The sequence below is a fragment of the Bos taurus genome, chromosome 11 (genome assembly GCF_002263795.3).
Source record: "Bos taurus isolate L1 Dominette 01449 registration number 42190680 breed Hereford chromosome 11, ARS-UCD2.0, whole genome shotgun sequence".
Classification (NCBI taxonomy): Eukaryota; Metazoa; Chordata; class Mammalia; order Artiodactyla; family Bovidae; genus Bos; species Bos taurus.
The window spans coordinates 38,848,568-38,861,272 of record NC_037338.1 but is presented as its reverse complement, the minus strand read 5'-3'; the positions used below and the strand labels follow the sequence as shown (position 1 = coordinate 38,861,272).

The following is a 12,705-nucleotide window of genomic DNA, read 5'->3' as shown; positions in this document are numbered from 1 at the left end:
TCATGGCTGGTGATATATACATCCTGTGATAGCAACACAACCAAAATATCTTCTTAAAAGAATTTCATCGCTTGTGAGAACTACACAGCTGAGGCTGCCCTGCAATCAGGCCGCTCCTGCACCTCCCCATGAAAGAGCAAGTGCAAGGGAGGGCGCATCAGCAAAGGAAAAGCCCCCGCCAGCCAGGCAGTGGCCTCGACGCAGCAGTGAACTGGCTTCTCCTGGCTTCCACCTCCCAGCACACACAACTGAGAAAGCAACGGCATCCGCCCTTTCCTGCTCTTTCCAGTTCCAAATCTGTGCTTAAAATATTGAATGTATTAGAAGCCAAGCTTCAGGAGTCAATCTTCAGCACTATGAGATTAGGATGAAATGAAATCCAACAGGTAAATCCCCAAGTATAATATTGAAAATTTACCCCCTTGTGTCATTGCTAAAATGAGTGCCCTCGACCACTGCTCAGAGCTGACTGCACACAGACTCTGGGGCAGCTTTCAAATAAAGTGAAAAACCTCAGATACTGAAATTTTTTGGATGCAAAAACTCCACAAAACCTGTCATTTTAGTTCTAACTCAGCCACATGTAACATAAAAGAACTGTGAGGATTTTTTTTTTTAAACAGAAAACTATTTTCTCTAGAGTTCAAAGTGGTTTCAGAACCAAGATGCAGAAAATTAAACCTCTTCCAAAAGGTTTGGAGTCAGGTTTAGGGGTGCTTCAGCAAATGTAGTGGCTGTTATGCTTTGGAAAGCAAAAGAATGTCCAAACACATCTGTACATTTTAAAGGAACATTTAAATAACCAGAAAGACGACTCACAATGTAAAAGAGCATGCTACTCAGAATACGTTTTGAGGGACTTTGGTGAGAGGATCGGGTGGGTTTTGACTGAACTGGGAAGGAAATCATTTGATGCACTCCAGATGGAAAGAAAAGTCACAGATTCCTGTTAAAGTCCCCAACACAGTGCAAAACATTCTCAAGGTAAAGTAAGGCATGTTTACAGGCGCCTGGCAACCCAGTTTCAAGCCATTTAAGGATGCCCTAGTTCTTTTTTAGTGTTATTGTTTTTCATAATAAATACTTATTTCTTCCTGCACATAAAAGCTGTTAACTGGATTCAAAAAGCTTTGGTCACCTGTTTCAGCAGAGCCCGGTAGGAAACTATACACAACTAGGAAAATGTTCAAGATACAGAAATCTTAGATTGGTTCTATTTTTATCTTCAATGACCGACATCTCACCCTAACCACTCAGGGTCCCACAGAATTATTGTTTTCCTCTCCTTCCCCTGCCCCCTCCTCCCCAGCATTCTCCAGGCTACCTGATAAATGCATAAAACGAGGACAAATGGAGGGGGAGTAACAACGCATCATAATTTGGGGGCAAATATATGCTGCCCTTCCCCACACACCTCCAGGCCAGCGACTGCTGGCACCTGCACTTTCTTACGTGGCTGGCAAGCCTTTCATCATCTTAACTGTCTACAGAGTTGCCCCAGCTCCGCAGCACGTACTGACCCACCGTTCATGCCACTGTAGACATTCCGGTGATGGGCTGACGCATCTTCTTGCGCCTGCCTTCGGAGGGTGCCCTCCCTGCTGCTGCTGCCGCTGCCGCCTCCACCCACGTGTTTGTGATCAGGGCTCCCTCCGAAATGCTGTTTGAGGTGCTCGGGGCTGGTGCCCCTGACCCTGGGGAGGTGCTCCAGGCTCCCACCGAGGGCGTGTTTCTGCAGATGCTCGGGGCTCCCTCCACTGTGCCTGGTGTGCTCGGGGCTGCCGCCAGGCCTGTGCTTCTGGAAGTGTTCGGGGCTCCCGCTCAGCACGTGCTTGGGCAGCGTTTCCGGGCTGTTCCCTGCGTGTGGGTGCCTCTGCTGTTCTGGACTGCCCTTGCACAAGGGTTTGTGGTGCTCAGGGCTGGGGCCTTTGAGAGCTTTGGGGTGATCTGGGGTCCCGGAGGCCCTAGCTTTCTGCAGATGCTCGGGGCTGGCACTCCCGTGCTTGGAATGTTCCGGGCTGCCCTCCGCCCTGGGTTTCTGCAGGTGCTCAGGGCTGCTGCCGCTCGCGTGGTGCTTATGGTCGGGGCTGTCGGTGCTGCCGGTGCTCGAAGTACTGCTGCCGTCGCCCACGTCCCGCACGTAGGGTGCTGTGGTGGCGGAGAGCTGGCACAGGCTGGCCTGGCTGTCGATGGAGCAACGGCTGCCCGCGCAGCCCGGGCCCTTCTCCTCGTCCAGCAGCACACACAGCTCCTTGAGCTCCATGTTCTCCTTCACCACCTCCTCCTGCTTCACCTCCAGCTCCTTCAGCTTCTGCAGGTATAAGGCCACTTCCTTGTGCATCACCCCCGCCGTATACCGGCCCAGTCTCTGCCACTCCCGGGACACCCTCTTGCCCTTCTGCCGGTCATCATCCAGGAAACAGCAGAGGTCCCTCAGCTCCTGGTTGTCCTCCTGGAGTTTCTGGTTAATATCCTGAAAAGAGACACACAGCCATTCAAGGGAGGAGTAATCGTGTATGGGCCGGGGCACTAGGCTCAGACCTCCTGGGAACTGGGAGTCTGGAATGGGTGAATTCTCTGTGATGTTAGGGGAGGAAGTGAAAAGGTGAGAGCAAGCTAAAGATGCCTGCTGCTGCTGCTAAGTCGCTTCAGTCGTGTCTGACTCTGTGCGACCCCATAGACAGCAGTCCACCAGGCTCCCCCGTCCCTGGGATTCTCCAGGCAAGAACACTGGAGTGGGTTGCCATTTCCTTCTCCAATGCATGAAAGGGAAAAGTGAAAGTGAAGTCACTCAGTTGTGTCCTACTCCTAGCGACCCCATGGACTGCAGCCCACCAGGCCCCTCCGTCCATGGGATTTTCCACGCAAGAGTACTGGAGTGGGTTGACATTGCCTTCTCCAAAAGATGCCTAGCTATCCATAAAAATAAAAACAATGGGTATCGATTATGCTCCCTGCCCTATGTTTTACTTGCATTATCTCATCTACTTCTCACCAAACCCTCAGGGGATAATGGTTATCATGGGTCTTTTACAGAATGGGAAACTGGACCTCGAAAAGCTTCACCTGTCCAAGGTCATCCAGTCAGTCTTGAGGGAGCAGCCAGTTCATTAACAGGAAATCGGTAAAAAAGAAAAAGAAAAAAAAAAGACAAGGGTCCCTGCTTCACCTTCAAGAAAGAAAGATGGCTACTTGTGACCTGCGAAAGACTTAAAAGCTCTGAAGCAGCAGACTTTTCATCACCGCAAACAAGAAACAGAGCCTTGGTGTTCAGCCCATGACATGGGATGCGCAGCCCTGATCCCTCACTAGGGAGCAGCATAATTGCCCTCTGGTGGCGCTTCAATCCTGCACATCCAGCCCCTTATTGCCACCCCCAACCGCCACAGGTCTCCCAGGCATCTCATGGAAACTCAAGCTCTTGTGTTATATCCAGACTCCCCTCCCCAAATCACACCTCTCAGCACATGCCACCTCCACCCATCCTGTTTCTCTTCATAAGAATTTGTAGTTGTGCCTGGCACCTCCTTCTCCTTCACCTCCCATTTGCAAGCCAAACACATCTCCTGAACTCTACCTCTGAAACCTACCTTGTCACTCCCATACTTCAAACCCTTAAAAGGGTCTCACTGCCCTTAGGATAAAGTACAAAATCCTGTAAGTCTCAAAAGGCTCCCAGTCCTCTTAACTGGCCTACTTCTCCAGCATGAATGGTGATTCCTTCATGAATATTTAGTAAACATCTATTATGTGCAAGGTATTAGTCCAGGTGCTAGGGAGAGATCAGTGGACACAGCAAGGACATTGACTGTGGACCTTGACCTTGAAGGACCTTGACCTTCCTATGGCTTTCATTTTGGTGGGAAAGACTAGCAAAAAGTATAGAACGTAATGTCATATAGTAAAAAGTGCTGGGAAAAAGACTAAAGCAGGTGAAAAAATACTATCTATAAAGAGAAAGCACCTCTGCAGAGAAGGAAAACATTTGAGCAAAGTCCTGGGAGAAATCAAGGAGCAAACATTTGTTGAAAGCGAGAAAGGCCAGTGTAAAAGCCCTGAGACGAGTGTGGCTCAAGCTGCAGCAAGGCTCGTGGACCTAAAGCGGAATGAGCAGGAGGGGCAGAGTGAGGAAGGAGGTCTGGGAGGCGGCGTCCAAGTGGGTGGGTGCCAGGGCTAGGTAATGTGGGCCACAGGAGCCACAGGAAAATTCTGGACTGTCGATGAGCTGAGGCTCAAGGATTGACATGATGTGATTCATTCTATAAAGAATCACCAGTGTTCTGTGCAGAAAAGTTTGCTGGGGGATGGAAGGAGGGAGGGACTTGAAGTGAGGGAGACAGGATAAGGTGAAAGCTGGAAGACCAGCTAGGAGGCTACAAAGTCTAGGTAGAGGGAGATAACAGCGGCTGCTACCCTTGGAGGCAGTGCACAAAGTGAGACCATTCCTCCCCATCACGCACTGAGCCCCACCCATGCTGGCGGGTCTCAGGCCCAAGGGATGAGCCCTTCCCCCTTTCACTCAGGCTAAAGGAAGTCCTCTTCCATGCTGGACCCCTTCAACGGCCCCCCTGTTGGGCTTTTTACAACTTCTAATCACACATGGTTGAGTGTGACTGTTGGTCAAGTCTCCTCCTTCACAGGACCAGAGGCATGAGAATGGAGACCCATCTGTTCCTTTCACCTCTGTGTATCCCACACACAGCACCCCCACTGTGGATACCTGAAATCAAGGAATTCAGAATTAATTGTGAAATCCCCATTTAGTCTCCATTCACACAGAGTAAAAGGGGTAGCTGTTTCTTGCAGCATCATCCTTTGGAGGGGGTGAAAGGGGGCAGCTACCTAAGATTTCCCTTGCTTCACAAAGCTTGAAAACCTCTGGTCTTGTGACTGTCAGACGACCCAGAACTAGAGGCACTCAGAGAGGGGACCTGATTCTCTCAAACTCAGACTGATTCCAACACTTTCCTTGATATTGACTAGAAAGTAAACCATAAAACATCTACCAACCATGCCTGGCACCTCCTGGCAGTCATGAGGCCTAAGGCAGGAGTGATTCTCAAGGCCTGAGGAGAAAGAGGATCAGTGCAGCTTAGTTTCCAACTTGATTCTAACTCCTAGCATTACCAATGGCTCTGTTTCCTTGTGTCTAACGCCCATCCAGTTCTTCCGCTTCTCAGTGCCACCTCTGACCTCAGGCCTGCTGTCTCCAAAAGCATCCCCAGGTCTCCCAGCCTTGATCTGCCCAGCCTCTAACTTCCCTCAGTCATTCCAATTCAAGCTCTCCCTGGCCAGACTGATCTTCAAACACTCTCCCTGCAGGTGACATCTCTCCTGCCTCCATCACCTTCCCTTTGCCAGGGAAAATGAAGAAACCCTGGGACCAGGCCTGAAAGGCTTTCTCCTGCCTTTCTACCTTTAGACCCCTCTAATTATGAACCAGCCAACTAGGAACCCTGATTAGGTCTAAATTTCCAACTAGAAAAAACTACCTTGTCCTGTCTGTGAATTTGCCTAAGAGGAGAGCTTGCACTTCTAGGACTCCACCAGCCCTAGAAGAGCACCGGGTATGCAGGAGCACCAGGTCTGAAAGAACGAATGAGTGAATTTCTACTCACTGCTCACTGCCTGTGGGAAACACTCCTTAGAGCACTCATTGGGCATCATTTTTTTTTCTTTTCTAATGTAGATGGCTTCTGGAGGGCAAGAATCCATTTCAGTGTCTTTCTTTGCATATTTGATTCATCTGACTTGGTGCACTGCACACAGTGAATGCTTAATAGGTGTTGATGGAGCGACCAACCCTTTAAAGCCCTAGGCAAGTGATCCAAACAAGACACAGCTCTAGCTGCTGACAAAAGGCTTCTTATTGTTTTCTGCTGGCTCCTGCTGTGTTGGAGCCTATAGTAATAAGAGAATAAATTATCCCTTGACACGGGTGCCTTATGGAAAATCAGAAGCTGTGGATATTCTAAGAAAATAATGCTAAACAAAATCAATCTTTCGCAGCTTCAAAAATTCTTGCACATTTAGCTTAATTCTGGTATTTCACAGAAAGCTCAAGTCATGTTCTTCTTCATCTGAATCCCCATGTGAAAATATTACCTTTTGACTATCCTACAACTATTCCTGTTTTCTCCAGAACTGGGAAGTAAACAGGACTTGTGCCACCATGGGTTGCTTCCCAAATGGAGTGAAATATATACATGTGACCCCTGAACAAGCTGGGGGCTAGGGGTGCTGACATCTGGCCAAGTTGAAAAGCCATGAAACTTATAGTTGGCCCTATACACACCAGATCTGCAATCACGGATTCAACCAATGGCAGATCATAGCCCTGCAGTATTTACTCGTGAAAATATCCCTATAAAAGTGGACCTGAGCAATTCAAACCTGTGTTGCTCAAGTATCAGAATTCTAGTTGAGGTTGAAGGGATAGGTATTGCCTCATTCAGTTTTATCAGTATCCCCTTTTTTTTATTTCATTTATTTACTATTCCTTTTTTTCACTGCATGCGTGCTAACTCGCTTCAGTCATGTCTGACTCTTTGCAACCCCATGGACTGTAGCCCACCGGGTTCCTCTGTCCATGGTATTTTCCAGGCAAGAATACTGCAGTGGGTTGCCATACCCTCCTCCAGGGGGTCTGCCCAACCCAGGGATCAAACCTGCATCTCTTATGTCTCCTGCATTAGCAGGTGGGTTCTTTACCACTAGCGCCACCTGGGTTCTTGCAAATATTATGTCCTCTCCAATTTTTAGCTATTTCCTTTGCCTTCTAATGAATAGCTAAGCAACCAGCTTGATAATAACCTTGTGAGCTAGTTTTTTCAAATCTGTCTCTTTAAGACTTGGGTTGTCTTTTTCAAAACAGTATTTTTTTTAACATTGCAACAGGCCACTAGATGTTACCCATTTGTCTAAAGTGGGCTTTTTAAAAGACTAAATGTATAATCACTTGAAATTCACATCATCCCAAATTTCATACCTAGGGCTCTTGAGCACTGCGTGTGTGTGTGCGTGCACTCAGTCACTGAGTTATGTCTGACTTTCTTGTGATCCCATGAACTGTAGCCCGCCAGACTCCTCTGTCCATGGTATTTTCCAGGCAAGAACACTGGAGTGGGTTGCCAGGGGATCTTCCCAACTCAGCGACTGAACCTGCATCTTCTACACTAGCAGGTAGATTCTTCACCACTGCACCATCAGGGAAACCCCTCAAGTGCTATAACTGAGGTTAAAGAATTATTTTGTTGTTTTTCCATCATTGCAGAATGGTGAATTAGTGTGTTGGAGAGCAAGGAGGAAAATTAATGTGTTGCAGATAAATCCATAGAGATTCAGTTGCCCCCAACCTCCCCTGCCAAAATTCTAGGCCAGAGCCATGTGAGTGCTGGTACATGTTCAGAGAGCAGGAATGTGGTTCTTAGGAATTCATCCCTTTCAACATCAGCACCCTAACCAGAATCTCCTTTCTCGAACCCCTTTTAGGAAGACGCATCCCAACCAGAGAATGTCAACCAGCCAAAAGAAAAAAAATCAGCTTACTTGGATCATTTCATATCTGTGTGACCTTAAGAAAGGTATTGAACCTCACTGGGTTTCTTCATCTGTGTATCATTTAATCTTCATCAAACTTCATGCAGAAATAATATACCCATTTAGCAGATGAAAAAAACAAAAGCTCAAGAAGGTGAGTTATTTGCCCATGCTACCCAAATTATCAGGGCCCAAAACCTTTCACTTTCCACTGCTCCACCCTGCACTACCAAGCCAATGCTAGGACTTAGTCATAGGCCCCTCAAAGGACGAGAATATTGCTTCCATCTCCCCGTGTCCACAGCCAGAGTACCACCTAGTAGCCTTCAAAATATTGAAATGCAATTTCAAAGGCAGCTCACAGAAAGAGACATTAAAAAAAAAAAAAAAAAGGCAAAGTGTTATGGCCTTAATTACTCCAAACTTATAGTCTTCAGCTGAGAGTCCCAAACCAACAGAGGGCACAAAATAAATTCCCTTCCTTCCAATTAAATGAAAATAAATATACTATTACTTATTCAGTCAATGACATTTATGGATCATGATGGTGTCCACGGAATTTCTGAGCCGAGATGAGGAAGGGAAGGAAGATGGCTGGCCCCTTGACAGGGCTTTACCATAGCCCTGGGGGGATGAGGGGGGCCTGGGCAGGGGCGGATAATGGGGATGAGAAGTAGAGGCTGTGTCAGACAGCAGTAACCTGCCCCATCATTTCTGAACTTGGTGGACTAGTCACAAATTCCAGCCACAAGGGAGACTACTTGAGGTGTCATAGCTACTCTTAACTGGCCGTATAGGTATTCCTCTAAATGAGGTTACTGGAATCAAGACCAGGTCCCCCATTCCCCACACCACTTACACATAGACTTACACACACAGTCCACACAAACGAAAAGAACTTTCAAGTATTTCTAAGCACTTACGTCAATGCTCCATACTATCAAAATCTCTAGGAAATTAATTACAAACTCTCCCAAGTCATATTATAGTTCAAGCCATAGAAGAGGATGAAATTGGACGATCATGAACTATACCTGGGTCCAGCTTTGCCTAGGAAACTGGGACTGATCCGGAAGATTCACAGCTATACATTCACTTATGCATCGTCACCTGATGACAATAACCACCATTTTTGTAGACAAGTCCAGAATTAAACCTTTGCCTACATTATCAAAATTTTCACAACCCCCAAGGTGATGGTTACTATGATTTGCATTTTATTAATGAGTAAAATGAAGCTCTGAGAAATTAATTACCCAAGCTCACCCTCCTGGCCAAATGAGGATTCTACTGTAGATGCAAACCCACCTGAGATGATCTCCCCACTACCCTGGCCAGCCTCTCATCCCCCAAGAGTCTAGTACTTAATAAATAGTCCATTAGTAATGAATTAAACCAAAAGAGAGATAAAGCCTTGGGGTTTTTCTAACTGAGATTCTCCCAACTGCACCCACTCTAGGGACCATATGACAGTCAGCTGGAGCCTCGGGGCAGGGCCATCTCCACCTGGAGTGGGCCCAGCACCCAGGTGAGCATCTTGCCTTCTGCTCCTCCCATTCCCCTCTGCCCCAGAATCCTAGAGCTGGACCGCTGAGGAAATTCCGAATGCGTCTAGGGCCTGAGGAGTCGGGTGGGAGTGGAAGAGAGACAAGAACAGCATGTGCCTGCGGGTATTTGCTCCCCAGGTTCCTTCAGAGATTTCGTTTGTGTCTGGCTTCCTATAAACAAAAGAAGAACAATGAGAGGAAGGAATACCAGGAGGCACCAGCGCAAGCAGTGAGGAAAGGAAGTTTGTGGTACACAGGGGCAGGGCGGTTCCCCACCACTCATCTGCGGCAGCCACTGGGGCGGGCACACTGCAGGCACACTCAGAGGCTGCCAGGAGAAAAGAAACTTAGTGGGGGTTTGGGGCTTTACTGTTTTGCTTTTCTTTTGTTCTTTTCTTGCCCCTAATAGCAAAGAAAGGAAAAGCATCATTGGCTGATACTTGAGTTACATTTTCAAATCCCTGTGCTTCCCACACTGAGTCCCTTTGCCCTTCAGCCAGGCTAGATGAACTTATAATCAAATCGGGGGCAAACGGTACGGTCGGGCAACCCCAGATGATGCCAGTCTAACTCGAGGAGAAGGAAAGCATCGGAACAGGTAGAAAACAGAACGGGAAGGCAGAGGTAAGCTTCTCTGCAAGATGAGACATAGCCCAGCTCCAGGGATGGCGCCGGGCTTCACCCTGGGCGCCCCGTCAACCCCTCTCCCCCGTCCCTTTCTTCACTTTATGCCCCATGGAGAAGTCGTGGCGCCAGAGCAACGCTATCGTGTCCCTGATCCCCAAGGGCGAAGACGCTCTGGACTCAACCCTTCGCTCGTTTTTGTTTTTTTCCTGCCTGGCTGTAACCCGGCTCCCCAAAGCACCGATTTTCCAGGTTTCCTGAGAAATTAAAGATTCCGCGGGCCCATCGCTGACCTTCCAGCCTTGCTACATCCTTGGAGCACGCTCCTGGGGCCACAAAGGACCACCGAGCTCGACGCTAGCGCGCCCCATATGGAGAAGAAGAGACAACCGAATGTCTCCGAAGTTTGGAAAAGTTTCCAAAGGGCTGCGGAAGGGGAGCGGGGGGGGGGGGGGGGGGGGGGGGCGCTGCAGACAGGGAGAAAGGGGAGCACTACCTGTTGACGGAAGGAGGGAAAGTCGTCTGGCCCCACCTCCCCGGGGCGCCCAGCTCCCCGCCCTGCCGAGCTCAGCGCTCACCTTGAGCCCGCGTATCTCGCCGAGGTGCAGCTGCAGGCGGCGGTTGACCTCCCGGATGAGGTTGCTGTGGTCCAGCATCGCGCTCACCTTCTCGGCCTCCGCGCGCCGCAGGCAACGGATCAGCTCCTCCTTGCTCCACTGCAGCAGCTCCTCGTCCGACACTTTGGACAGGTCCTCCACGGCAGCGGCCGCAGACGGGCCGGCAGAGGTTGGAGGACAACTTTCCGCCGCCGATGCGCCTCCAGCCGTTTTCGACATGGTATCCGCGCGGTGGCAGGTGCGAGTGGGTGGAAAAGGCAAAGCGACTCCCGAAGACGCGGGCGCTGCGGGGCCGCCTCCGCCCACACCCCTGTGCGCTCCAGCGAGTCAGCTGCACCGCCCAGGGGCCGCTGGGTTGGGGCGGCAGGGGTCGCGCTGGACGGCCATCCTACCTCGCCATCTCCGCGCGCGCGCCCGCGCACCCCCAGGGCCGGGCAGCCACCCGCGCGCTGCGGCCAAGGCACATCCCGACTCCGCGCAGGTCCATGGTGAGGGGTGCCGGGAAGCGGGTGCCGCTCGGGGAGACACTGGGGAGCCGCACCCCGGATCCCCTGCCCTCTCTGCCGCCCTAATTTGAGCCTGTCGCCCCCTACACTCTCTCACGCACACAACGCAGACACGCTCACTTTCTTCCCCCTTGGCCAGCTGCAGCCCCGCCTCTCTGCTAGCCTCGCTGGGGCGCGCTGGGCCCCACGGCACCTCCGGGGCTAAGCTAGGGCCGCCGCCGCTGCTGCCCGGGTGATCCGTGCGGTCGGCCGGCTGCGCTCCTCCGACCGCCTTCGCTACTCCCGCCGCCGCTCCCAGAGAAGCCTAGGATTTGCAGCGCCGAGCCGAGGAGGGGTGGAGGCTGGGTGGGAAAGGGCTGGATCGGCAGGAGGAGGAGCCTGGAGCCAGGGCCGCCCGCAGCCGGCCGCACCTCCCGCGCGGGCCGGACGCAGCTGCAGCCGTTCGCTTGCCTGCTGGGATGCCGAAGCACGCTCTCAGCTGTCCCGCCGGGGAAGGCCGGGGGTGCGGCTCGTCCTGCGCCCCGGCGCGGGTGGGGCGGGACAAGTATGAGAAGACGTGATGCTAGGGCTTTGGGAGGCTCGCGGGCGCCACCGTGTGACCGAAGTTACTGCTTCCTCCGCCCCTTGCCTGCCAGGCTCGTTACCGGGCAGGCGAAACAGCTGTGAGCAAAATGAGAGCTACTTGAAGAAATTGGGGTTCAGGAAAGATGAGTAGGACGACATGAGGGTAACCGTCTGCGTATACTTTGGAGGACGGAAGAAAAGGTCGGCGGCAAAGACATCAGAGGGCTGTGGGGAAGAAACGTGTAAGAAAACCCTCTAAGAAGGGGAAAAAGAGGCTTCTGGGCAATACTCTAGGGACCACACACCCTTACACTCACCACAGCAGGCCTCTGTCTTGTCTAAAAACCCACTACTTAGTGAAGAAGCTTAAGGGGAGGTTCTGGATCTTTTATATTTTTGTTTGAAAAACATCAAAGCCTTAAGGGAAAAATAAAAACTCCTGCTCAGGGAGGGGTTTGATTTAGGTCATATCTGAATGGTCTAGTGGTTTTCCCTACTTTCTTCAATTTAAATCTGAATTTGGCAATAAGGAGTTCATGATCTGAGCCACAGTCAGCTCCTGGTCTTGTTTTTGCTGACTGTATAGAGCTTTTCCATCTTTGACTGCAAAGAATATAATCAATCTGATTTCAGTGTTGACCATCTGGTGATGTCCATGTGTAGAGTCTTCTCGTAATGAAATCCCTTACGATATACAGTGAAAGTGGGAAGTAGATTAAAGGGACTAGATCTGATAGACAGAGTGCCTGATGAACTATGGATGTAGGTTCGTGACACTGTACAGGAGACAGGGATCAAGACCATCTCCAAGAAGAAGAAATGCAAAAAAGCAAAATGGCTCTCTGAGGAGGGCTTAAAAATAGCTGTGAAAACAAGAGAAGCCAAAAGCAAAGAAGAAAAGGAAAGATATACCCATTTGAATGCTGAGTTCCAAAGAACAGCAAAGAGAGATAAGAAAGCCTTCCTCAATGATCCTTGCAAAGAAATAGAGGAAAACAATAGAATGGAAAAGACTAGAGATCTCTTCAAGAAAATTAAGATACCAAGGGAACATTTCATGCAAAGATGGGCTCAAAAAAGGACAGAAATGGTATGGACCTAACAGAAGCAGAAGATATTAAGAAGAGTTGGAAAGAATACACAGAAGAACTGTACAAAAAATATCTTCATGACCCAGATAATCATGATGGTGTGATCACTCACCTAGAGCCAGACATCCTAGAATGTGAAGTCAAGTGGGCCTTAGGAAGCGTCACTACAAACAAAGCTAGTGTAAGTAATAGAATTCCAGTTGAGCTATTTCAAATC

General features: G+C 49.9%; 1 protein-coding gene across 9 annotated transcripts in view; it reads right to left on the bottom strand.

Moving 5' to 3' along the window:
- Positions 1 to 11,729, bottom strand: part of CCDC85A (coiled-coil domain containing 85A) — a 226,278-nt gene extending 214,549 nt beyond the window's left edge. For 2 of the 9 annotated variants that reach the window (XR_009496288.1, XR_009496289.1), the window contains exons 1-2: positions 10,289 to 11,728; positions 1,521 to 2,473 (exon numbers count right to left, since the gene is read on the bottom strand). Coding sequence is in view for 6 of the 9 variants with exons in the window: in XM_024998768.2 (XP_024854536.1) it covers positions 1,525 to 2,473; positions 10,289 to 10,546 (1,207 nt within the window). In the remaining 3 variants the exon portion in view is untranslated. Of the gene's footprint in view, positions 1 to 1,520; positions 2,474 to 10,288 lie in introns of all 9 variants that reach the window. The other 7 variants (XM_024998769.2, XM_024998770.2, XM_024998771.2 and 4 more) reach the window with 5 other exon arrangements.
- Between the last annotated feature and the right edge of the window lie 976 nt (positions 11,730 to 12,705).